The following is a 28,000-nucleotide window of genomic DNA, read 5'->3' as shown; positions in this document are numbered from 1 at the left end:
CTCAGGATTTAAAGTACATAAACAAACCATTCTAGAACTATAAGAACGATGATAAAAGATATGAATGCATGGCTATTACTTTTTTCAATAAATAGAAAACTACCCTTTAAGAGGCTAATGTGGGTGGTCTTTTCAAATGCAAATGACTGGTTAAATTCCAACATCTTGATTGTGGTTTTCTTTAGTGCTGTTCTTTCTGTCTGGTGTAAGACCGTTGTTATCTAGTTTACAAATAAAAGAAATTATCATGAAACGTTCTTGGTTGAATTGTTCTTAAGTGAATTACAGGCCTCGTCTTTAATTTTTGTGCACGTTTAAGTGTAAAGAGGCGTGACTGACCAAAAATGCAATTTTGTTTTCAGTCTCACTACAAACTGAAAAGTGAAATCTCTGCGAGTTCTTTGCGAAGACTGAAGCGGATCTCTAGATGTACTTTGACTTCAGGTTGAGGTGAACTTTTTTCAAAGTGAGAAAACTAGTGTCAAGGTCAGCGTGGTTCCAATACTGACTGTGCCCGGCCCTTTAAATACGACTGCTGGTTGAAAACAACTAGTGGAAGCTTGAGCAAAATGAGATGAAAAACACAGATCAATAACTACTGGGGATTCATGAGTAGGGAAGTTAGTTTCTCGATTGTTAATATTTGTTTTGTCCAATGTCGCATTTTTTAGCGGGTTGGATCTGTAGTTCAGTAGCTTGAGGTGTTTCTTCTTACTTGAAATTCATTAGGTATATGTAGGGTACGTGGACCGGAATGTCTATCAAGTCCCTTAGGATTTAAAAAACTAAAGTTTACGTACTGATACACGTTTGCCCTAATCCCTATGATAGACAATAAATCAAACACAACTTGTCACTTGTTAAATAGGGCACTGACTGCTGCAATGGATATTGCTGCACTGGATAACGGGCTGCAGCACTTAGCCCGGTGTTCTGCGAGCAACAGACCCCGTTTGTGTTTATTTAATCAAAAGATACATATTTGAAATTAGACTAACAGAAGTCCAGTTGATAATAACATGCCTGCTGCCCGTCAGGAAAAATCCCCCTTTTAGGAGAAACCTGAACCCTCCCGAATACAGAGCTTGGCACTTAACAAGTACCCCGAGGGTGAGGGGTGACAAATCCAACAACTGTGAGATAACAAAATAAATCAAAACGACTTAATAAAAAATCTCGAAACGAAAACAAGCTGGCAGCGACGTCAGCATAGAATGGCTCAACTCAGCAAAATCCCGTCCTTATAGTACTTGCGTCACCATAGAAACTGTCAAAATCGGCGAACTGTGAAAACAACGTTTTGCTGTTATTCTTTGAACCACAGCAAATAACAATTTTAATTTAAACGACATGAAGAGGGTCAAACGAGGTGACTTTTGACATCTTGGCGAGAAGCAAGAAGTCTACTTTCTCTCACCTGTCTTGTTTTCCACTGCCAATCTTCTAGACAAGTTACTGGGCGTCATCAGCATAGAAATAGAGACAGGGCAAGATTTTAAAGAGCATTTTTATCTCAAATGTGAGCGAGGGTAAAACAAAAAAAATTGCGTTGATACTGAATTTAGAGGATAGAGATCTACAACCTCGTCAACAAATTGGACAAATTTACTATGTTAAAACTTTACTTATAGCAAGAAACGTTTCTTAGGAATTTCACTATTGTATTGATTGTCCAATCGCCTGATAGGATAATACATACTCATACATTTTTCATCCTATTGCTTAATTCCTCGAAAATTACAATAGATTTCAAAAGTGTAGTTCACTAGAGGGAAAAATATTGCTCGAGAGGTTCTTCAAAATTCAAGATGAAGAGCAGAATTTTGTGAGCTTGTCAGTTTTACAGATTTGAAAGTTTCGCTTGATTGTTAGAATTACCTCTTAACGCCAAATGGCATTGGGACGTCTAGATTGAACTTGGTTTAATTTAGTTGATCGAAGTGGAAAATGTTTTTTAAGCTATTACATTCTTAGGGAAAGTGAAATTATTTGAGGGGCTGTCACTAAGGCTTTCTTTTTTATAGAATTACTAGAACTTTTCACGTCTATGCCACACTGTTAAGATAATATAGGACAAATTTTCGTTGTTGATTCCTAACGTTGGGAAAAAAAAGGTTTATTGAGAAAAGTGGAATTAATTGCTACTGAGAAAGTCCATTTTCTGTCCGCGGTCGGTTTGTTACTTCAAATTTGCTTTCCAGAGGTTTATGTTATCTCCAAAACGAAAACCAACCATGGTTATTACTTTTTAAAGATATTTATGCATGGCTATTACTTTTTCAATAAAATCTAAAACTGCCCTTTAGGAGTAATAAGGTCGGGTTATTGAGACAACGAAAGACAAAAATTGTGATTTGCTTAAACATGAATTGATCAGATATCAGTAAAGAAAATTGTTTAAAGAAGAATTTTTCAGAGCTTTGTAAGTAAGATATCAGCAAGGATGAAAAGATCTACACTCATTTTAAATTATAAATGGTATATTTCTGAACGATTATTTCACCAGCGCGCTTTGGATATGAGATGGTTGAAAGCCAACGAAGCGCGCAGCGCCGAGTTGGCTTTAATCATCTTATATCCAACAAGCGCGAGTGGAATAATTGTTTAATTAAAAACGCCCACAAAATATGGAAAACCAGTCTAAAATAAAAATAAAAGCACCCCAAAAAATTGCGCGAACGCTTGCCATATTTGCAGAGTATGGTATAATAGCTCATAATTCATGATGGCTAAGCCAATGAAAACCCTCGAATTGTATTATCCAATGATACTTCAACTTCAACTTCAACTTCAACTTCACGTTATTTTGCACTAACATTTGTGAAATTACAATAGTAGCATAAAAAAAGAAAAAAAGATACATATATAACAATCAAAGGTGACAATGGTCTATAGTTTAGATACAGTTTGATACATAAATGGTCGGTTATTTATTTTGTAGTTAGAATGAAAGCAGTCTCTCGGCTTTTGCTCGGAAATCCGTTGGGAGGGGCGCAAAAAACCTGAGCGTGCGAGGATGGCTGCGAACGTGATTGCGAGCGCTGGAGACAGGGCAAGATTTTATCAACGTGCCTTTTCATCTCAAATGTGAGCGAGGGTAAAACCAAATTGCGCCGATATTGAATTTAGAGGAGAGAGGTCTGTAACCTCGGGAGCGAATGGGACAAATTTACTATGTTAAAAATTTACTTATAGCAAGAAACGTTTCTTGGAATTTCGCTATTGTATTGATTGTCCAATAGCATAATAGAATAACATAAACTCATAAATTTTTCATCCGATTACTTAATAGTGACTTCCTGTAAATACTATGGACAGGTGTGCAAAATGCAAAAATCGAATTCCCTCAAACTTTTTCACAAGAAAGCCCTCTGGAAACTAGTTAAGAAAATACAACTTTTAGTTCGTTTGGATTTATATTTTTCAAGTAAAGCGATTTTTTAATTTTCACCCTTGGAGAAGTCCTCGAACCACGGAAAAATGTGCTTCGTATTTGCGACTCGTGTAGGAAAACTAAAACAAATATCAAAACTATTTCGATAGTACACAATTCAATGACTCTTCCTTTGCAAAGTACAGTTATCAGAATTGGAAAAGATTCAAACCTGAATTTTTTTAAAAAATTCAAATTTACCCACCTAAACAGCATTATCAGAAAGCTCGATTTTGGCAAATTTCAACGGCAAAACTCCCTACCTGGTAAATGGATTCCGCAGTAAAGATGGTATTCTATAGAAAGAGAAAGGCTTCCTCTATCGTTCTGTAAAATAAAATTTTGGGGCAACTCAAACTACGAACTTAGACGACGGGAAATATTTACGGCACTCGCTTGAAGTTTATGACCTTTGAACTTACAGTTGTCTTCATGAATACAAGAGATAACATAAACAACAGTTGGAATTTTAGCCTGAATGCGACCCTTTCTCCCATTTAAATGATTTGTAGTTATTCTTCATCTTCTGTGGGCAATTTTATCGAAAGTAATATTTTTTTACGCTGAAAAGGAGTGTTAACTTGTTTATGAGTACCTAGGTCTTTTCGCGCTGTGCAATTATTTTTGGTTCACATGTAATACAGTGGGCTACCCTCGGGGAAATGGGTGGTGACAGCTTAATGGGGCTAGCCGCTTAAATAGAGGTTGGTGTACCTTGAATATTTGATTTTTCACTATCGGGTTATAAATTTCTTGGTGAACATGGAGTCAATTCAAGATAATCATGATAGACGTGTGTTTGAATTATCACTCGTTATGCACCTTCAATTTCAGACTCTTATCTGCCATCGCCCTTTCCAACACAAAGTTTTTAAATTTTGGGTGGCCGCTTAATAGGGGTAAAGACAATAATGAAACCCTTGTCGGAACGACTAAATGGTGGCCGCGGAGGTAACCAGTCAATAAGTGTTTCATTTACAATATTTTACTGACAATAATTTTGGACTGTATTGACAATAGTCCTCTATTTTCTGTTACAAACATACCAATGCCTCGTCCCTAAGCAAACAAAATACGCCAAATAAAATGGCATGGCCAGGGCTATTTACCCACGTAATTACTAATTAAATTTAGTCTGTTTTTCTCACGAATTAGACACGTTGTGATTTCCTATTTTTATTTCAGCTAGTTCAGTCTTGCTTCATTGATCTATAATTTGTTTATGGCGATTTTTTTAAACACTGCATAAAATCGTCTGTATAAGGAGCCTTCCTCAGGTCGTACACAGGCAGTATATCTATTGGTATAAGACAAATATAAGGATGCCGCAGGATGTATAAGGTCCGTATAATGATCAGTATATTTCAGGGTTGGCCAAGAAAAATACCAGGATCTTATACACTTGTGGCAGGATTCCTTATATGTCGTTATACATTTCAGTATACATCATGTATACTGCGTGAAACAGGCGGTATACTGGCAGGTCTGTGGAAGGTGTGTATACGGAATTTTACAGTTGCGGCAGGATTCGTTTTATGTCAGGTCAAATGTCAGTATACAATACGTATACTGGGAGAATCAAGGGGTATACTGAACGTGACATGGACGGGATGTGTACTGATTTCGTATATCTTATGGACAATGACCCCTGGTTTTTAGCTACAATGAAATTTGTTTTCAGGATTTCTAGTGGCAGGTTTTATGGGTATTCATTTTCAAATCTTAGCTTAGAAACTGATCGTAAACAAACACTATTTACTTGTGTTCCTCTCTGCTGTTTATTTAACATTTGCAAATGAAAATCTACTTGATTACTATCTTCATAATCTCCTGAGTGTAGTCGAAGCTATTTCATGCTTCAAGTCTTAGTCTACATGGAGTTAGAACTGTAATTGTGATAAGCAACAAAACAACTATTTTACATATAAAGTAAAACGTCTTCCAATGACGTTTCGGGTACACGTCGAAATAAGTTAAAGCAATATAATTTAGTAAACTTCATCAAAATTTAAATCTGCATCATCTACACTCTGATCACTTTCATGATCTTCGTCATCACATGCTTCGTTGTCATTTCTGTCAAAGGAAAAAAGCAAAAAAAAGTCAGCTTTAGTTCTATGACGTAGAGAATAAGGTTTAAGTAAGTGACAAACAAAAAAGAGGAGTGGAATTTCTTAAATAATCGAAAAAAAATTGCTTCCCAGACTTGTACAGACAGTATTATTCTGTATATATAAACACCTTACCTTTCAGCTTCTTGTACTTGAACCATTTCCTCTTGTCGTCTGCCTAGCTCCTCCTTCCACTCATCTGACAGGGCCCATTTCGGAGTGTTCACTGGGGGCTCCTTTTCAACTGGATACCCCGTTCTGGCCGTCGTCCTTTTCCATCTTTTATTCGTTGCCTGCTCGGCTCTTTCGCTGCGTTTGTCAAATCTAAGAACGAAATAAACTTCATAAGTATATGCAGATCGTTGTAACTTCGTGCGATAATGATCTTGCGGCCACGTTCTACTAAAAGCTACAAAAGATTTCCATTTCTTTGGCCTGTCGTGAGAAAATACACAAAATGGCAAAGCCTCTGGACGGCGCAACATCATACGCGAGGTTGTATTCGAGGGAAAACACTGCTGCCTCAAAATATAGTTAAGGAAAAATGCACATTTCAAAGAGTTCCTATTGTAACTAATTCTGAGGTTTTTACCGATAATTTTGGAGAGGTGCATGTATTTTAGTATTATGATAAGAAAACACTTAGAAATACAATTAACTGCAAAAAGAAGCGAAAGTAAACTACGCGACGTTTCGAAATCATATTGACGCCATTATCAAGGAAAGACAAGAAAATAACAGTCGAGATGTTAATTTATATTAATTACACCTGTCACACTATAAATTAACATCTCGAGTTGAGATAACTTCGGAACGTCGTAGTTAACTTTTGCTTCTTTTTTTTAATCAATGATATTTAAGTAAAATCGATCATCAGTGCCTCGTAGAAGTAAGCTGATACTTTAGAACGTAGGCTAATGCAAAGGTGTTTGTCGCACGAAAATACTGATTAAAAAGATATGTACACGTACGGGGTGAATTCGAGACTGACAATCTATTTTTCAAGCTTACTTTCTTAGGAACGCTATTTGGGGGGTCTAGAAACCCATCTAGCTTCAGATTCGCTGGCGGAGTCATCATCGTCTGTTGACATGTGATGTTTACTCAAGCTTGCAAAAGCCCGGGACTCTTTCTCGTCCTTTACGAAGTTTCTTCTTCTTTCATATTTCTAAACAAAAAGAGATATCCATACCCTATTAAAACTCACTGACAATATGTACCAACACATGTAGTAACATTTGAATCATAATGATTCTACAGTGCAAGAACTTCAACCAGGGCTGCCGAGTAATTCATTATAACTGATTGATTGATTGATTGATTGATTGATTGATTGATTACTTTGGTCAAACCAAACTAGCTACTGTCCAAAATTTGAGGCAAACTCACTTTGACTTAGCTTTCAAAAAGTGATTTGGATGCTCGCATAGGGAAACCCCGAAAAACTTGGCAATTCATTTTATTTCAAAATTCATGGTATACATGTACGTGTAGATTGATAGCCAGCTTTATTGGCTTTAATTGGACATGCCAAATGGCATGGGTGCAAGACACTGTGAAAGATATAGGGTAACCTCAAGACAAAGAGCTGAAAATTCAAAGTAAGACCTGAGATCAACACTAAGTGTTGACAGGATTGATGACCAAAAGGTTTTATCACATTTGGAAAGCTACACTGTAAGCACCTGGTTTCTAATGCATGCAAAAACATACTTAAGATGCCTTTGAGAGAAGAGAGAGTTGCACATAAATCAAGTTTACAGTGCAAACAAAGCATGAAAGGATGCGAGGGCCAGAGTCTGTGGGCTTAAAAACATTAAAACGATTCAAGCAACAATGTTCAAGGTTACAGATTATGTTTCATTTTGCACTGAGAAAGGTAGGCAAGTTCTAGAAGCCTTTCATTTTTTGCTAGATGTGGTGTAAATTTTTTATGCATTAATTAATCCAATGAAAATTTGAGTATCAAATTCAATATTGTTCTGAATTTTTAGCTCTTAACCTGAAATGAGTGGCTAATAGCCACTCTGAACAAACAGAATGAACTGATTAGATAACTTCATGTAGACATGCAAACAAATTCCTCCTTAGGCTAATAACCTAAATGAGTAATAAAACTCAATTTTCAATATTTACAACAAGGAATATGGTTAGTACAGTGGAGCCTCGATTTAACGAACCTCTATATAACGAGGTCCTCAGTATAACGAACAATTTTCATGGCCCTAGTAATAGTAGACTATACGGAAAAGAACCTCGATACAATGAGACCCTGTTATAGTAAACATACTTTGCCAATTCCTTGGCACTTCATTATATCAAAGTTCCACTGTAGTTTGACATTACTATAGCAAATTGTCTTGAAATTTGTAGTAGTCATCAATGAAACAGGGTTTACATGTACATTAATGTAATGTATATATAAAATAACAGATGACAAACTGATCAAATGTAGATTTGACTTGACATTTTATTACCATTTAGTTTCGTACTACACAACTTGTGTGCAGTACTCATCAGATAAAATTTGCCAAATGGGAATTTACATCATTACAGTGATTTGAAATACACAAGTGACCATTGGAAATGTGATAGCTACAATAAGCGAATGCTTTTACAAAACAAAGGAAAGTTGGATACCATGAATAAACTCTGTTAATATTGAAATACAAGAGAAGATTTAAAACTTAAAATCTAACATTAATTTTTTCAGGAGGAATTTGTTTGCATGTCTACATGAAATTATCTACTCAGTTCATTCTGTTTGTTCAGAGAGGCCAACTCAGGGTTACGAATAATAAAGTACTTCTCCCAGAGGCGTAGGTTACATCGATTTGAAGTGGGGTTATATGGGGCAGCCTCCAAGTGACTTTGACAATAAATCAAAGTTCAAAGTCACTTGAAAGATTTTAAAGCAAGCTGCCCCATATAACCCCACTTCAAATCGATGTAACCTATGTCTCTGGGAGAAGTACCTTTGTAAACCTGAGTTAGCCTCTCTGAATAAATGGAATGAACTGATAACTTCATGTAGACACGCAAACAAATTCTTCCTGAAAAATGTTAAATTTTAACTTTTAAAGCTTCTGTTGTTACACAATAGTAACAGCGTTTATCTATAATTTCCAACTTTCCTTTTCTTTTTTGTAAAAGCATTCACTTATTGTAGCTATCATATTTCCATGGTTGCATGTGTATTTCAAATCAGTGTAATGATGTAAATTCACATTAATTTTGGCAATTTTATCTGATGAGTGCTGCACACAAGTTGTGTACTATGAAACTAAATAGTAATAAAATGTCAAGTCAGATCTACAGTTGCTCAGTTCGTCACCTGTTATAATCACACGCTAGTTTACTACTGAGCACTCTGAAAACAGATCTGCAAATCACCTTGTTTCTATATAAAATATATAGAGACTGACTAGTGAAATGCCAAAATTTGCTTGCCGATATAATTTTTCAAAAGCTCTTACAAAAATAAATCTTAAAAAGTCTCCATGGCCCCCTAAATAGTCAAAAATACATACATGTATCTTGTAAGCCAGGGTTCCTCCTCTCAGGTTTTCCTTTTTTTTCTTCAAGTAAGGATGCCAGGGATTATACATACATGTACATGTAAGGCATTACCAATTCTACTTCATCCTATGATTAAAATACAATACCCATAAAAGGTTAGTTAAGTTAATGTGTAAATCCACACTGGAAAACCTCAAATCAAGCTTGCAGTGCTAAGGAAAATATCATAATAAATCAATCACTAAATTTTACACAGTAGTTTGATTTAAATTAATGGTTTAATTCACCATCATTCCCATTGCTGTCCCTTTAGAAATCAAGGTTACATTAACTTCCAATGTATAGTTTCTGCTTGATAAAGAAACATTTACAACCAGAGGCAATTCCATACATCTTAAGCAAACTTTACAACTGAACTTTACCCTGGAAACTTAAGCTTAACTTACTCGTACGTACAAGACAACCGGGGAAGACAACAATGGCTTACGTTTTACCTGTTGTTGACTCGTACCTCCGTATGTATCGATGTTTTCACCAGCTGTATGCCACCAAAAACTGCTTGAAATCGTGCACAGAGAACAAGTGAAGGCAAACTGAATTTTTTCCGCCAAAGTAGAGTTTTTAAACAGTGAAAAAGGACGAAGAGATCGATGCAAGCTTCAACATTTCACACCTTTCAAAAAGGACGCCAAAAAATGGCGCGAGAATCGAGAGAACCTGGTGTCTAATGTGGAAAACGGTTGATCGGTGCTTGTTGAAGGTCGGACACTCAGAATGCTGATGTAGGTCGTTTCTCTCATTTCGTTACAAGTTGTTTCGAAACAAATTTAAAGTCAATTTCGTTTCAGAAGTAACCTCGAGGAAAAAATCTGATTAAAGTGTTTTCGTCCTCGTAATACGTTTTGTGATTTCTTGTTCAAACGTAATGCGATGTTGATATGATGGCAGGGAGTCGACTGAGGAAGCTTTTGGACCGTTATTTGGGAGTTTTGTTGTCCTGCGGGCTCCGGAGTTAAACTTATCCCACAGAGAAAAGATATTTGTCTGAAGGTCTCGGGACTTTCTCCACTGAATACACCAAAACTTCTCCGAAACGAGCTTGATTCCTCTTACTAACCAAACTTTGCGCAGCTTTACGTGTCTCTAGTCAGTTTAACTTTGCGGAACTTTACGTATCCCGTAGAGTCCAATTTGTGGTTTCGTGCTGTGCAGTACTTAACCACTTCAGACGAGACGGGTCACACAAAAAGAAATCGCTCTGTAGTGATTATCCCGAAAACGTCGGTCAAAACCGAATGAGGGGAGTTCGAAGTTACAACAAAGTGTGTAAATTTCTTGACTCAAGCAAAACACATGCGCTGCGCCGACAACATGAACCAAAAAAGTACAATTGTTCTGGTCAACGAACGAATACACGGTCGTGCTCCTGCCGTATGCCCATATTCGATAAGAATTTTCCAGGTCGACGTCACGGTTGTACGCTCCATGAATACTCTAGAATTCTATAGCTTTGGTGTAAAGATCACGTATTCGAGGATAAACGTCACACGCGCCGATCGCACATACTTTGAATTCATAGTCTAAATTTTGCTTCCAGGAGAATGCTATGCACCCGAACTGTTACCTTCTTTTATAAAATTATTTTTACAAAGGGTTCACCATCATACTCTAGGAGTACGACAGATGTGTGGTATACTCTAACGAAAATCCACTAACGATTATGAACGAAGCGTATTCCGCCATATTCGACACGAATATTCCAGGTGTATGTCACGTGTTGTGTGCGGCTTGAATACTCTAGGATGCTATTGTGTCGCAATCACATCTTATTTTCCATAAAACGAATTTATATGATTCGTGTTTAGAAATTTCACTAACAACCCGACTGGAAGAAATATTGGTTGGTAAATTTCGTTGAAGGCACTCTTCATGATTACGCATGCGCTGATGCTTTCGGACTTACAGCGGTAACCACAATGATGGAATACCACAAGTCGGTCTAAATAAATAGATTTTGCGTCATTCAACCTTTACAAGCATAAGATCGGCCAGAGGCCTCCTAGGAGGGTTCCATGGTTTGCATCAAATACGCGGCAGCGTTATATGGGTTTGGCGTCCCGGTGCAAGTCCTCCCATGCAACCGATCTTAGGGCATTCCGCTCTCAAGCTTTGCGAAATTGGTGAGTTGCGCCCACCACGTAGGTCGGTGAGATGTAAGGTATGTTCCGCTGCTGTTTTTTTTTTTTAGCACTTTATTTAAACAAGTGTTTTATATTCAGTGGCCAGGCTGGTATTCGAAAAGAGCCCTGCATGCGATAGGTAGATTATAAATACTAGAATATAAAATAGTAGTCGGCAGTGTAAACACCTGAAGGAAATAGAACTATGCATAACGTGAGTCAAAAGAGCTATTCTGAAAATTGGTATGAATTTTAAGTCTTATACCTCCACGCAAGATTCTGAACAGAATACACTCGATGGCATTAACAAAAACATAGGCACGCAAGGCGTGCAAGAGTTATTTTTTTTCTGTGAAGTTTTGGAGATAGAAGCATTCATGGTACAGTAATGATTTGGTTAATTTGACAAGTTTTTTTGGTTGCGATGTTACATCGGTCATGGTAAGATAGCTAAATAGTAAGTCATAAAATGTTTGACTGAACAAACTACAGTAATCTGACACGTCTCCAGATTAATGTAGATACCATCTTATTTTCTAACAGGCAACTTGATTCGCTCTTTGATACAACCCGCACTGTGATTGGTGTGACACGCGCACATGCATAACTCCCTCGCTCACCGATCACATAACCCTTCCAACCCCCAAGAGAAATTTTTGCTCAAAAATACTCAAGTTAATTTAGAGACTTTCTCGCATTTTATATAAGTCGTAAGTTTACGTTTTTACACCACACAACACAACACAACTTCACCGAAAATAGAAAGAAAGAGAAAAAAAACCTCTGACACGTTGAAAGTCTGATTTAATTCAATGCACTTTAACTTGGTGCCACGCAGTCTTCAAAGAACATTTGAACAGTTTTCATACTTTTTACCTTTAAAAATATCGGACTGAAATGAACGTCATCAAATAAAACTATTAAACTGCTACTGCTGAGACGTAAAAACCGTCCAGAAACGAAACCTTTTTTGTTTAATATCCTGGAAACAATAGCCGATAACTTGTCAGCTGTAATTGAATTTACTCCCATATAAAAAACAAGTGTTAAGTTACCATTTGTTACTAAAGATAGCAAACATCTCGTGGGAAACAGTGGTGACGATTCGTCCGCTCTAATTGAATTTACTCCCTTGTGAAAAACAAGAGTGTCAAATTACACTTTGTAGCTAAAAAACAAAAATGTCTCGTTATATTTGCATGCAACAAGAACAAAACAATTGTTACCCGCACTTACTATTGTAAACGTTAGAACTGTTTCAAATCTAAAGTCTCGTCCCCTCCAAAACATGTCCTAAGAACTAGACGCGACGATTCGTGACCTCTAATTGAATTTACTCCTTGTGAAAAACAAAAGTATCAAGTTACCTTGGTAACTAAAAATAAAAATATCTCGTTGCATTTGCATACTACTAACTCGCGAACTGTTTCAAACCTTAAGGCTCATCTCGTTCATTTAACTAAAATCCTCAGCCTAACTCACAGAAAATGTCGAAGTAAACCCAATATATGAATACTTCCTCCTCTTTTATAGAAGAATAAATATGGCCGTTCTGAACTCTATCGAGATCAAATCTTCTCACATACCATTTACCTTTACAACAAGAAATTTGATTGGCTGTTTATAGTAGATCCAATCTGATTGGTGTGACATACATACATCTCTAACTCACTCACTCACTCACTCACTCACTCACTCACTCACCCATTGACCCGTCCATAACATACCCGACGCGCCGGCTAAGAGATATTTTTTTACAAAAAAATAACTCAATGATGTAAGTCAAGTATAGATCTTCGCGCCTTGTTGACTTGAACATTCTGAAACGAAGAACAAAACGCACGTCCGAAAATTTTAGTTTTCGCGTAAAGAGATTAAACTAAAACCGCGTGCCGTCGGTTAAGTATCAGAGTCCTGGCTTCCCTTGAAACGCCGCACATGATGTACCAACCATGATTTTTCCTGACACGCCGCAACGGACGTATCAGGAACATGGCACTCTCCGACACGTCACGTTGCTTGACACGTCACGTTCTGATCTCGGACACACCAAGTGTCGAGGGATTTCACGGCCACGTAAATCCCACGAAATTACTCATTTCACGCACGTAGCTTATTGATATCTTTGCGCAATGCGTAAAGGAGCGTACAGATACGTTATGGATATCTTTACGCAGTGCATAAAGAAACGTTAAGCTGCGTTATTGATATATTTACAGAATGCTTAAGAAGCGTTAAGATGCGTTAATGATGCCTGTAGGAAATCCGCAAAGCGCAAAGACGCGCTAATAATACCTGCTTTTATAGCTGTTTATCTGAATTGAGGCTTCCTTTACAAGTAAGTTCTTCGGTAAGAAGCACTTATTACCACAGGATATATTTTTCAAGTCAGCTCTGTTTTCAACAACCGGAGCCTTCATTTCCTTCATTTATGATGCAAAAGAACAATCAAGTTGAATTTACTTTGTCAACTCGTATAATGTTCCCTTACACCAGGTATAAGGAAATCTCCACAAGATAGTATACATTAGTATAAGGATTCAGACGTATACTGATCATTATACAGACCTTATACATATACTTCAGTATACATCATTATACCTCTCCGTACACATTATGTATACGGGTTCATTATACCTCCTTATACATGCCATTTCATGCAGTGAAAATTCTAGTGAGTACAGGCACTAGCTTTATCAGCTGTTGTCTGAAACATTTAGTCCGTGAGCCAGGCAGCCAAATTTAGGCTGTCGGTATCATTCAGGGTGAATAAGTTTCATGGTGTTTCTTGAAAGGCCCTGCCATTGTAGACTTGGAAAATCCATGATAGCACTGGATCGATGGTAGCTCCTCCGTGCTGACTGCATTTCTTTGCACCCCCCTCCCAAGCTATAACACATTAGGCCCATAGTTAATGTTCAATTATATGCAGCTACATATGCTTATAGAATGCAATAAAATGAAGTGTGTGGAGACATGATTATACTTTTAAGGGTCTACATAATGTGTTTGAGAACATTTTGTTTAATACGCGAGCCTGCAAATTTTGGTCAGCGGTATGTTAATTTATGCCATGTCTGAGAACTCTGTTGCTTGATGTATCCGCCATTTTGAAAAGACCAACTTCATTAAGGTAAGTGTTTAAACTACTGGTTACCTATCAGTCACTTAATTATTGCACAAAATATGAATTTTATAAACATTTTAGTTTTGTGTAATCTTAATTTTGAATGAATCAGTTTTAAAAACTTTTTTCGATTGTAAAATAGCATGACAAAGACGTAAGAGCTGAGCACAATATAAGATGTTCTGTAAAACATAATCTAGAAAAACAGTCCATTTCTGTCGTGGCAATCAATAGCTGGAAATATCTTTAACCTTCTTCATAAACTCTAGTATTTTTTACAACTTGCTCTCCTTTATGCAAAACAAAAAAACTCTGCTTATCGGTTTTTTTTCTTCTGATAATTCACCTTTTATCTATTTGGAACTTAAATTGTACTTTGCATTATGAGAAAACAAATCAGCTTGCATTAAATCTTTTCTGAACTGTTTTAGAAATTAGCCTTTCAGTTCGATCTAAAGCTTGAAAATAATCGGCCTATTACTGAATGCTAATTTACTAGTGCATCTATAACGTATATGAAATCATTGATATCATTTAAGCTATTGTTTCAGAGTAAATAATAGATTTATTTAAATTCTCCATTTATAATTACTGAGCTTGCGTTTGCCATTCAGATTGAATGGAAAAGGACAAGCGCCAGTGCATAATACGCTATACTGCAAGTGATAAGGAGGAAAAACATCTTGTGTCTCCAAAGGACATCAGCTCTTGGCTGGCTTTGCTGGAAGCAGCCAAAGTTCGAAATCATCAGGCAGTTTTGGATGTCGCCAAAACAGTTGAAGAAAATCACATACCAAATATCGCATATCACCGAAAATGTAGAAGCCTGTTTACTATGAAAAGAGACTTAGAATCTATTAAGCGAAAAAGCGTTGAATTGGCTATCCTGGGGAAACGATTTGGAGATAGCGGTTTGAAGGACATCTTCATTGAATCACAGACAGTTGTTGAGGGCTCCATAAGTGGTGTCATTGATGGAAAGCATTTCAACCGTGGCGTGCGGGCACACAAGTACCTGTATGAAGCTCTGATGAGGTTAGCATGGGCTGAGTTCACGAGACGGCTTGAGAGCAGCGATCCCAATCATCGCATCACAGTGGTGTCTTTTCTTGAGCAGGTGGATACACTGGCTAATAATTTGAAGGAAAAGAGCTTAGACCAGCTGCTTTAATGCCCAGTCCTGCCTCAAGTGATGACTATGTGGAGAGAGTTCCTGAATCATCCTCGTCAAAATAACGGTGAACTTTCAGCATTCTGGATGTCATGTGAATATGGTAGAGGGAATAGTTCTTGGCCTGTTGCGGGTATCTCGTGAAGGTGACTGAGATTTACATCTCCATCCCATACGAATGATGATCCCTTGGTGTTTCGCCTATGACAAGGTGAACTATTCACGATACCTGACTCCTTACTTTGCTCAGATGACAAATGTCGGTGACAAAAATCGTGAAGTACAGAAGGCATTCAAAGAAGGCAGTTTTTCCGTTCAGTTAGCTAGCAGCAATCCCTTTGGGAGGATTCCAGTTGACCAGACAACTGAGGTGACAGTGAAAAAAGATACCCAGAATCCTGGTGGAACCACACGCTTTAGCTTAAAACCTGCAACTGTTCAGCGCTACTACCTCACAGCAGAATACCGAAGTGCATTTCTTGGGCAGCTTAGAAACATGGTGCAAGGATCCAACTCGGAAACGCAGCATACAGAGCTTCAGTCATCAAGAATAAAGAAAGACGAGCTGGCGGTTTCGTCCATAGTTGACCTCATCCAAGGCTGGGTTAATCCATTTTCCGAGAACCGAGAACTGATTAGCATTTCAACTGCAAAGAGAGCCCCCAAAGAGATTGCTACAGACCTGAAAACAGCACACGCGGTTGGTGAAAGATGAAGAGAAGAAGATGAAGAAGAGAGGATGGAGAAGACTCCTAAAATCAGGAAATTCCATGACCCTCTGAAGACCAGCAAACTTAAGATATTCAGCGACATGAACAAGAAGAAACAGGTGCAAACCGACGACCGATGGATTATTTTGAAAGCAGACAGGTCCTTGTTTGGAAGAATCATAGATATTACTCAAGAACGAAGCTTGCAGATGGATACCATCCTTTCGCACTCTCTTGGACCACTTCCCTGGGCCTTGTCAACTCCAGATGGCCTTCTGAGAAAGACCAACAAGGCCTCCCTGGTATCACTGTTGCAGAAAAATGTACAGTTCTCTGAGGAAGTCCCTGTAAATTCTGCTGCAGTTATTGATGGCATGTCTCTGGTACAAAGGTTAAAGGGAGATCAACTGACCTTTGGTGATGTCGCTATGACTGACCTGTCTATGGCAATGAAAGAAGGGGTGTGGTGTAACAGAATAGACGTCGTACTTGACACCTACAACAAGCCTGCAAATAATTTTCGTCTATAAGCAGTTCATTTGTCAGGCCAAAGACAAGTTTTGACCTGACAAAAAGCCAGTCTGGTCGGACAATTTTTTCTTCTGTTGTTAGAAATTAAAAATAAGAGACATTTGAGACATTTTGGTACGTCAGTGTAGACCCTTCGCCAAAATGTTGGTTGCAAATTCGAATTGCTTAAAAGCAAAGTCAATTGAGTGTAAAATTGATACTAGCAACAGAAAGGGGACCTTTACATTAAGTCAGGTATTATTTTACCGTTAAAAATGGACAAATTTACAAACGTTTGTACCCCTGGTTTGCCTTCACTCACTTGAGCACACGTGTATTCCGTAGTTTCCTACGTATCATGTTTCCCAGAAAACCACGGGAAAATCCCGCGTAGACAGCTTGTCAGTATGAAAACTCACAATAGCATTCAGAGACTTGAAAATCGGTTGAAATGAATTCTTCGACTCTTTCTGAAGGCAAGTTTCCCCTGAAAAGTTTCGGGGTCAATTGAATAAAAAATTTGCGCAATTAGATGAAATTCGAATTGGAAGTGGTCGTGACGGGTGACTAGTCTACAAAGCGTGACTGATTTGTGCATTTGCACGCTTTTCACAAAAAACATGTCTACGGCACGGAAACTAATTCAAACTATATTGAATCACAGACTTAAAAACACCTATAAAGAGCTATAAATGATTTTTGATCATACGGACTAGAAAAACATTTGGTTACGTTTTAGAGGTTTTGAAGTTTTTGAAAGCGATTGCAATCAGATAAATGGAACGTGAGAATTTGGGCTGTGTATCCAATTTGCATAATGTTTCAATCGGGTCAAATTACGACTAGAAATTAATTCCACAGCACTTGCAGATAACAAACTACAAGTAACAACATAAGAGCTCAGATTTTAGTAGTTTTCAGACAAACGTAATTCCGACTAAATGGGGCTTCACGATCTGTCACGACACCAGTGCAAAATGCGTACATTAACACGAAGCTTGAATGGTAGCGCTGATGTGGCGTGTTTACAATTCGATGTGACATTTGAGACGATGCACTGCGCGCGATAGAGTTATTTCTCAGAAATGGAATAAAAACGAAACTGTGATAACAAAGTTTTTTCCGTAGTATTGTGTGGCAATATAATACAATAACTTGCTTCATATTCGGTCACAAATTTCCAGTTAAAATATTTTTCGGTTAGCAGAAAAGCCCGGTCAGACTGTCCGACCAGACTAAGCTTTTACCTGTCAAAACCTCAAATTTACCGGACAACTGTCTGATGACCGACTGTTATTTGCAGGCTTGCCTACAAGGTGCTTAAGAACAGTGAGCGGCAATTGCGAGGTGAAGAGTCAGGACACCAGCTTGTTAACATCACTAGCACACAGATAGTTAGGAAGTGGAGGAATTTCCTGACAAGAGTGAGCAATAAGACGAGTCTTATCACCTTCATCGTCAATGAGCGGAGAACGGAAGCAAGCAGACAGAAGTTGGAGGAGAAACTGTTGTATGCCAATGCCGGTGATACATGCTACAGAATCACAGCGGAAGGTAGTGAGGAGGTTCCAACACTGAAGTCTCAACAGGAAGAGGCAGATGGACGCCTACTGCTCCACGCTTCCTGTGCAGCTAATGAGGGCTTCGACCTCTGTTCTTGCCTGTTCGGAGGACACTGATGTATTTATCATGTCCTTGGCATTTAGCAATGAGATAGGAGCTTCTCTGTTCATGAAATCTGGAACTCGCACACGGACAAAGATTATTGACATTATAAAAGTTGCTGCCTCACTTGGTCCAGGAGTGTGCAAAGGTGTTCTCGGAATGCATGTATTCACTGGATGTGATTCTGTGAGCGCATTTGCAGGAAAGGGAAAATCGCAAGCATTGAAGATATTAAAGAAGAACACAAGGAGCCGAGAAGCGTTAACAGAGCTGGGAAAAGAGTGGGACCTACCTCCTGAATTAACAGATGAATTAGAGGAACTTACATGTCTTCTTTAATCTAATAACACGGTCACCACGAAAGTCAATGAGGTACCAGCTGTTTTGTTCAAGAAGAGGGGAGATAGAAAGCCACCAGCTTCCTCCTTGCAGAGATTGTCTTGTGAAGCACGCAAAGAGAGTAAATTATCAGGTTGCCATATGGAAACGGTGTTTAGAGAAAGACCCACAAGTTCCGACTTCTGTTGAACGTGGATGGAAGATCGAGCATGAAGATGGTGTTGCCAAGCTAGTTGTTGACTGGATGGACGTAAAAGCGGCACCAGAAGCCATACTTGAGCTATTAGCGTGTAACTGCACTAAAATGTGCGTCGCCCCTAAATGTGTCTGTGTCACAAATGGCCTAAGATGCACTGATATGTGCAGGCTTGCTGAATGTGAGAACCAAGGTTCTGTTCAAGAGATCAAGAGTGCCAATGATGACGATGGAGTGAACAGTGATGAGGAATATTAAAATGAACGCTTAAGAAGTTTCTACGTACGCTTTCTATGTATGCCAACTGATAACTATAGAAATTAGGTCACGTGACTCATTTACTTAATGATATTCTTAGCTATAGCCATGTCAAAAAACGTCAGGAAGAACGTCAGAAACATTAAAAAGAGCGGGTTGAATTAAAATGGATTGGTGGGACTCGTAGTACAGCCTCACAATTGTCTGTCATGTAATAGTGCCATTTCAAAGGCCCTGGTCACGCGTCCAGTGATGTAAACGATGGGATAAACAACACAAAAATATAAAAATGATATTTGTAAAGCAATCATACTGTTGAGTAAGTGTTTTGCAGATTTTGATGGACATTTAAAGCTAATGAACACACGTATGTTTGTCAAACGAACTCCAGCCTCGTTTCCATGCTTAAGTCGTGCTCTGGTCATGTGACTAATGAAAAGAACCATTTGTAATTAAAAACATGTTGTGTGAAACAATGGTACTGTTGTGTATATGTTTCGTTCTTTTTGGTGGACAACTGAAGCTACTAAACACAAAACAAGCTTCAGCCTCGTTCCCATGCCTAACCCATACTTTAAAGAGCACTGTTATCCACTAGCTACCATCAGGAGCCATAATCGGGGACGGAGACCGTAAGCCTTGGGATCCGCGCGCACCTATGATATGGGACAATTTTTCTATTTTTAGAACAAATTGCGCCATCCTGACGTCATATATCCGCGCGGATCCGCGCACGTGTTGGGGGCTCTCGCATGGATGTTGTCACGTTGAGTGATCAAATGGTGAGAGCTGCGAGATTCTCTTGCAGATTTTTCACAGCGATGGCAGGGAATAAGGCAGGGAATAAGAACCAGGACTCTTATATGTAGTTTTATGCTCTAAGCTAATGGAAAAGTTGAGTGTTTTTTTTTTCGCGTTGTGAATGAATAATATCTGCTCGCGCTAGTTGTACGCGTAAGTTTTTCGTTTGTACTGTGAAGAAAAGTTATGTAAGAAAACTCTTTACTCTGGTATCGAGTTGATTTGTGAGTTTCCCAAAAAATGCTTAATCATAACCAAACCCTGTTTTTGATAGTTTCTTATGGTTTCTGTCTGTTTGGCGAGTTAGCAAAAGTTTTTGAAAGGAAAGTCTGACGCGTACATTCTCTTTCAAGTCCGAGTCGGTGTTTTCAATTGTCAACAAACCTTGACAAAGATTTATTTCGTGGTCTTTTGTGCCGAGATGCTGCAACAGTTTTCACGAACGCCAAAAGGCTACTAATATCATGTGTGTTTCTTTAACATAGTGAAATTTTACGCGGCGAAAATAAAACAAACAAGGAGTTTTGATAACTCAACTAAAAAAATCAAAATCTTTATTCGAGTTGTTTAAAGAAAGCGTCGTCGTAATTTTGCTGATTATTTCTGCTGTATTCACATATTTTCAGCTAAGCTTTTAATATGTTCTCAAACATTTATCAACCTTAAACATGTTTAAAAACTAGAGATATTATATGAGCTCGATGTACGTTTTCACGAAAGTGGGGAAGTCCAATTTGTCATGCTTTACTGACTGTACAAAACACGCATCGGCGGGCGCTCTTATTCATCGACAACAGACAATTATTTTTACACAAACAAAACTGAGCAGCATCTACAGACATAAACTTTATTGTCGCTTATTGGGCCTTGATAAAACATCAAGCGTTGCTTACAATTCAGGCGCAACTCAAACTTGCAATTATTTTTTGTTGTTTTACTTTTCGGTCAAGATAGACACTGGCGAAATCCTCGCAAGCCTGTGGCAAGAGGAGGGAAACTTTGAAGTCCTGAAACGCTGCTATATCCAAATATACCCAACTAGTTTTTTGCTGTGGTTTGGAAGAGCTGTTAATCTTCAACATATGTGAAACTTAGAGTGGAGTAATGTACAGCTCATGTAAAAGAAGCATCCGTCGGAACACAACTTGGTCAGCGATATCATATCTAAGCTTAAAGCGGAACATACCTAAATTCGTTACTGTCTTACTTCAGTCAAACAGGAGCAGCTTACGACGAAAATACTTAAGCAAAATTCCAACAGACGTAAACGCGTTGAGTTGTGGGCCAAAAGCATGACAAAATTTCGGGAATTTCGGACGCCATTTCCCCCGCGCGACACCCGCAAAAATCCTCGCAGCATGTACGCGCGCGTGCCTCAGGCGATGGCGCAATTTGTTCTAAAAATAGAATTATTGTCCCATATCATGGGGACAACCCCAATACTAGAAATGGCGCGCGCTTACGGTCTCCGTCCCCGATTATGGCTCCTGCTACCATAGAATCATTGCTATCATGCTTTTCCCTAACTATTTATGGTCTAATCTTCTAGAAAACCACCATAAACCTTATTCACCCCGGATGATACCAAGCAGCCCTGCTGGCTCACGGACTAATTAGAACGTACAACAAATGTGATTTGGACCGAGGCCACGTACACTATAGAATACGATTACATAAATATACACATATCATTATATATATGAACAAACAGATGAACAATGATTAAATTATTTCACTTATCGTGAGAGTGCTCTATACAAAATAGTTCAAAATGTGCAGCTTATGCCGTGACGGCATTGCGTGACGAACAAATAACGGCTGTAAGATTTTGCCGCGCCGACACGCTTATCAGCAATGGTCAGCAATCGATCAAACGTAATATTTTGGCGCAGTGGAAAGCAAGCAACTATTTACAAATGGCTCAGCCGTTTTTGACTTAGATGCAGTGATGTTCATGTGCGCAGAAAGATGGTCACAGTATTCGACCAATAGTAGGTTGACAGTAGGCAATGTACATCGGACGTTAACCTGGTGTAAACAAAAGCAAACTTCTGCTTTATGTGCGACGAATGGTGAGAGATCGACTAGAAACACGTCAAATCAGCTTTGGACCTGCCTTTTACAACAAATAAGGTTAGAACATTTTGAAATTATCAGCTCTGTGTCTATTTCAACTTAACATAGGTCAAGTAATCTGGCGCATGCTAAAATATACGTCTAACCCGTAAATTGAAATTTGACGACTGATGGTCAAATATTTACATTTCTGACGTACTTTGAAAAGCTCTCGCGTCGCTCAAAATCATTTGCCCAAAGAAATTTTTACAGGAATCTGTTGACCATCCTTCTGCGATTCAACCACCAGAAGCTTAATCCATTTGAAGGTTTCGCACACGGTGAAAATTAGTTATATTCACGAAGTACTTTTAAGTGAATGAAATACATGTCTTCAAAATTTAATTATTTTGCTCCCAAAAAGACAACGCAACATTCCCTAAAATCAACTAAGTACACAATTAAACATTGCACAAAAATATTTGAGTGTTTTAAAGACAGAAGAATGATGAGGTTTTGCATGCGAGGCTCTCAAACTTGTTTAATAAAATGGTGCGTCAAATGACGATTTTAACGGAATTTGGCAATTTGCCTATTTCTTTTGAAATAAAAGGATATTTTGGCAAAAAAGCTATCCAGTAGTTTTTGTCATGTTCTAGCCTATCTATCATAGGAATATGAGCGAAGTCGAATTTTCGACCCTTGCCGCGAAACTAAGAATTTTCTGATTTTTACAGGCAGGCAATCTTAACGTCAAATGGCATTGGGACATCTGTTGTAGGTTGAACTTGGTTTAATTTAGCTGATCGAAGAGAAAACGCGAGCGAGACAGGCGAGCTTGCATGTCACGCACGCACGGTCACTTGTGTTACGTTCTTCTTTTCGTTCTTCCCCGCAATTTTCGAGCAAAAGAGATACTGCTCGCAGTCTATTTTTCATTAATTATATTCTCATACTTATTTTTTTTCCGACTACTTCACTCCTTGAAATATAAAATAGTTTTTTTAAGTGTAATTCACTACGGTGGAAAATATTGTTTGCGAGGTTCTATGACTTTTTTTTTTTTGTAATTCAGTGATTTCTATAAATTCTGACACGTAAAATTAATATTACAACTTAGTATAATTTCCAGAGGTGAACATAAGAATTGGACATTTTGATTGGTCGGAAAGCTCATCATATGACGCTACATTCACCCCGCTAGAGCTTGGTGACTAAGCTCGCCATCTTTGCCATCTCGGCAAGTAAACATGGCGGACAGCTGCTGAATGAAGTTTTCATTTATTCGAAAGACATCACTCCAAGTCCAGGGTATTTGAAAGGATGGAGAATTTTCAAAATGACTGCTGTCGCGTTTGGACCACAAATCTTTTGAAGAACTCATATTCAAGGCTTTTAAGAATCGTAAACGCAGTGGTTGCGTCGATCACCAGCAGGTCAGATCGATTGACCGAAGTTCCTCGCTTTGAAAAATAAATAATAATTGAACTGGTCTTAAACATAGCGAATGAATTAATTGCTTTAGTAGTGGATGGCAACGAGTTCCACAGTTCAGCAGTCCTTAATAGTAAAATATGATTTCCTATAGTAATCCTCCTTATCTTCATAAATTAAATTAAATTAAATTAAATTAAATTATAATTTTTAGGGACAATTTCGCGTGCAAAAACGTGGTTCGAATGTACGCAGGTAGTTTCTAATGTCAGTAGATATAAGGCCATTTCTAGAATTGGGAAAAAAGAAGTAATATATTTAGAAATATTTAGAACATCTACGATATTCTAAAGGTAGTAGATTAAGCATGATTAGTCTACCCATATATCTCATGTTCTGGGGATAACTGAGTATAAATTTGGTTGCTCTTAACTTGACGTTCTCCAGAAGGGCTCGATGCTTGATGGTATAGGGAGACCACAAGCCACGACCAATTTCCTCAACGGAAGTTAACCCATTCTCGACGTACATTGGCTAAAATCTTAGGTTCTTTGTGCCTATGCATTTCTATCAGATGTCTCTCTTATTTTCACTCATTCTTCGCAGAAAGCACCTGGGCTGGCGATCAAACTCCACACTAATAGCCAGAACCTCGTTATAGCATTTGATCGGTTCAGTACCTTCCCATCAAAGAGCTGATCCCTTATAAGATCCCAATTTGTCAAATCGAAATTTGTTTGTCGTTCAAAGCCATTTTTTCAAGTTACTTGTAAAGTACTGATGTCCTCTACTCTCAAATTTCTAAAACCAACTTCTGGGCCAAGAACTCACATCTTACAGCAGCGAGTGGTGTTCGAAAATATCCCAAGCCTTGTTGAAAACTCAAACCTTTTGCCTTGGTCGAGGTAAGATATGAATTATTCCTTTTTGCAGGGCTCCAGACTAACTTTTCAGCTTGCTAGCCCAGTGGCTAATGACAGGTTTGATTCACTAGCCAAAACAAATTTCTCACTGGCCAGACGCAGACATCTGCAAACATAGGCATCGATGTTATAATTATAGGCGTCGCTCAACGACGAAACCCGAAGTTTTCGCTTTCGTGAGAAATTCCCACAGAACTTCGCAACTCGCCGCCGAAAACATTCTTTTCTTTCTTAATGTCGATTCACGATTTCTCATGAACACAACAGTTCCTTCCATCTTAACGTTATTTACAAGTTGCAAACATAGGCATCGATATTATATAGGCATCATTCAAATTTTCAAAGAACTGCGAATTTTTTATTTTTTTTGAAAGCGTACGTACCTCCAGCTGTTGTGCACGTGAAACATGATCCGTAGAGTTCCGCATGATTTCACGCATGACTTAGCGCCAAGCAGTTCGTTTGTCGTTCGTCGCTTTTTACCAAGGGTAAAAACAAATAAAAAAGTCAATCATTCTTTCGTATTTTAGTAATTTAAAGTTCTTGTTTGGGCCAATAAATTATATATGATATTTATAACAGTCGATATTGTCGCACACGCTTATTACTCGCATCAGATCTTTCCATAGAAATTTATTCCACCAAACGTAGAAATTTATTCCACCAAACGTAGATTTAAACACGGTAACTGAAAATAACAAAATTACAAACACGGGAATGAACATAAAATAACTAACAACGACCGAACATGAAGAATGCAGAAAAACGGCAAAGGAAACTTACAAGACGAATGTGACGAACCGAAGAGACCAAAGACGAACTGTAGAGCTGTAGCAAACCAAACAAGACGTTTACAGAAACGAAAACCGCTACTAAAAAATTACGCGCGATCGGAACATATAGAGTATGCAAATGAACATAACATGTACACAAGGACACAAAACAAAGGAAATTAATAACTAATTTGAAATTAACTTTTAATTGGTTTCCTCTGGGACTCCAGTGCTCACAAATTTTAATTTTCACCGGCCCAAATGGCTAGTAAAGCGCAAAAACCACAGCCAAAATGGAATTTTTACTAGTCTGTGGCTAGTTGGCTACCATTAGTCTCGAACCCAGTTTTCTGTGAAACATTTTGCGTAGTCCATGATCGCAAAATAATTGTTTCCTTTGATTACAAAACATCCTGTGTAAAAGTGGTCTCTGATTAAGAAGTAGAGCTTTCCGCTTTCAGTCTAAAGCCTTTGAAAACTTAATTGTAAAAGCGTGATAAAAATATTCGAAAAATATATTCGACAGGTAATGTGAAAAAAAAGTATAAATGCTAGAAAGAAGAAAATTTATTAATTTAAAAGAACGGAGAATTGTTTTTTGCAACGGCTTAGAGATGATTATCGGTTTCGTTAGTGTTGGCGGTGTGTCATGCATGATTCTGAAGTTTTTCGATCTCGGAAGTTTCCTCTTTTCAATTACACTGGCATCGTCAAAATCAATAGGATGGTTGTTGAATTTGTGTGGGCAGAGATATTATGATCTTTCACCTGAATAATCTCAACGATCAACGAATCAGCTTATCATCTTCGTGTGAGTACAATAAAGCTATAAAGAAAATGCCACTCTTTGTACTTCACTTCAAAGACTTCAATAATATTGATCGGTTCCAAGTATAGTTTAATTTGAATACAGTTTAAGCGGGAGGATCTGTAAAAGGCAGCGCTTCCAACAAATGCTGAACGCGAATCTTTTCGTACAAACCTAAATGGAACCACATTTAGTTTTGACAAACATTTTCAAAATTTATTTTTTCGCTTTAAATTGCTTCAATCAAGAGCAGCCTATCTTTGCCATGACAATGGCTGAGCGGGAGTAAAATTGTTAATTAGGGCTAGTTGCACTAGCGACATAATTGCGTTCTCGAGGAACGAGAGAACGCATCCTAATGTCGTTTGGGCCTGTCTGTGCCAAACAAAAACAAACAAACAAAAAAAAAAATCGAGATTTTTTTATGAAGACTGCAAATTGGCCGCCCCTCTAGGTTTTTTCAGGGGCTTTTTGCCTCGTTTTCGTGTCCATCTGCTACTTCATTCTTGTTTTCTTTTGTGGCTTCTTTCGTTGTTTTCGGCGACGTTTTGGGGTTTTCTTTGAACTGGTTTTTCTGCATTCGAGAAAAAAGGGAATGCAGTCCTAATGCAAACTGGAGTGAGAACAAATTACATCATCGCGAAGCACGTGTATACGAGACGATTTGCTTTTTCGATCGTTCGCGATCGCTCGTTGAGTAGTTTCGATTCTGGACCGAGCGTGGCCTGTTTGGTCAGGATGCGAGATGACGTGCTTTTGCTACATAACTGGGACAACAATTATTTATTCCGTTCATGAACACGACTTTGAATCGCCTTGGTTTTGGGATGTTAACCGTGGGAACAGCCATATTTCACTGGCTATATCTTGATCACATTTGTTGACTTTAATATTTCCAGTGGCCACAGTTAGTTCAGTCTGTATCCAGCGAAGGTCAAAATTGAATCGATGGAAGAGTACTCTGAAGCTAAGGCCTATAAGAGTTAGCCAGAACTAAGGAACAGCAATGTAAATGCTGACAATTTTTATTCATCAGGGGAAATAATAATTATTGCCAGTCGCAGGCGGGAGTTTGTTTACGGTAAACCATGGATAATTATAAACCGACACGCGAGTGGAAATGTTACAGATGTTAGCTGATATTTCTGCTACCAGCTTAGAATACTAAATGTAACACAGTATTCTTTTTAAAAATTAGCCTTTATGCTTAAACATTACCAGTAAAAGTGATGTTCACAGTGCGACATAAGCTATTATGTCGCTATATCGTTACGTTATGTCGTTATGTCGCTAGCGTAAACTAGGCCTTATTTGTGAGTTTACGGCTTTAAAGCGTTTTTATTAACTGCACAACTTTCACAGAAACTTACGACGCCAAACTACTTTTTGCTTGAAACCAACTTCGTAACGAAGACGACTGAAAAATGCAAAAGCCCAACTTTTCCCACACATTACCGCCTCCCAGACGAACTAAAATAAGTAAAAAGCATGGAAACGTAAAATGTGCTGTAGTTTAAAGTTGTTTTTGAGTCCTTATTGCGCAGTCTCAGCACACCTATGTTTTCTGAGTCTCGCTCAATGGAATGCGAATCAATGTTATTCGTTACGAACCACTTACCTTATATTAATAAGAAGCATACAAAGCGTATTAACAATGTTATTTTCTTTTTCACTGCACTTACTATTCTTCTTTTTCCAGTCATGGCAAGAACTTATTAGAACTTCAATACATTTCAACACCATTAACAGTGCATGTTGGACTCAGTTCTTGATGTCGTTATGTAACAGGCTTAGTCATTACTGCAGCAAATCATCTTGACACTATATGCACAAGTTCACTTACACAAACTTACATGGGACAAGGAACAACATTCTGCACAAAATAGGGCTAAATAAAGAGAGACTGTTGTTGTGAGAGCTGAGTTAACTAAGAGTTATTATTAAAGGACAAACTAAGTAAACAGTATTCTGCAACAAATTCGCCACT

General features: G+C 38.2%; 2 protein-coding genes and 1 pseudogene across 2 annotated transcripts in view; 1 reads left to right on the top strand and 2 right to left on the bottom strand.

Annotated features, from left to right (window-relative positions):
- The window catches only part of LOC145482639 (uncharacterized), a 93,913-nt gene that overhangs the window by 18,530 nt on the left and 47,383 nt on the right, over nucleotides 1-28,000 (bottom strand). The gene's annotated exons all lie outside the window — the stretch shown is intronic.
- On the bottom strand, nucleotides 5,401-6,818 carry LOC145483099 (uncharacterized). Its single transcript, XM_081461710.1, has 2 exons — nucleotides 5,680-6,818; nucleotides 5,401-5,509 (listed from the first exon to the last, which is right to left on the bottom strand). The coding sequence occupies exons 1-2, from the start codon at nucleotides 6,156-6,158 to the stop codon at nucleotides 5,422-5,424; spliced, it is 567 nt and encodes a 188-aa protein (XP_081317836.1). The 5' UTR covers nucleotides 6,159-6,818; the 3' UTR covers nucleotides 5,401-5,421.
- On the top strand, nucleotides 15,720-18,702 carry LOC145483098 (uncharacterized; annotated as a pseudogene).

The sequence above is a fragment of the Orbicella franksi genome, chromosome 3, assembly GCF_964199315.1.
Source record: "Orbicella franksi chromosome 3, jaOrbFran1.1, whole genome shotgun sequence".
Lineage (NCBI taxonomy): Eukaryota > Metazoa > Cnidaria > Anthozoa > Scleractinia > Merulinidae > Orbicella > Orbicella franksi.
Note: the sequence above shows the minus strand (reverse complement) of the source record. Positions and strands in the feature narration are given on the sequence as shown.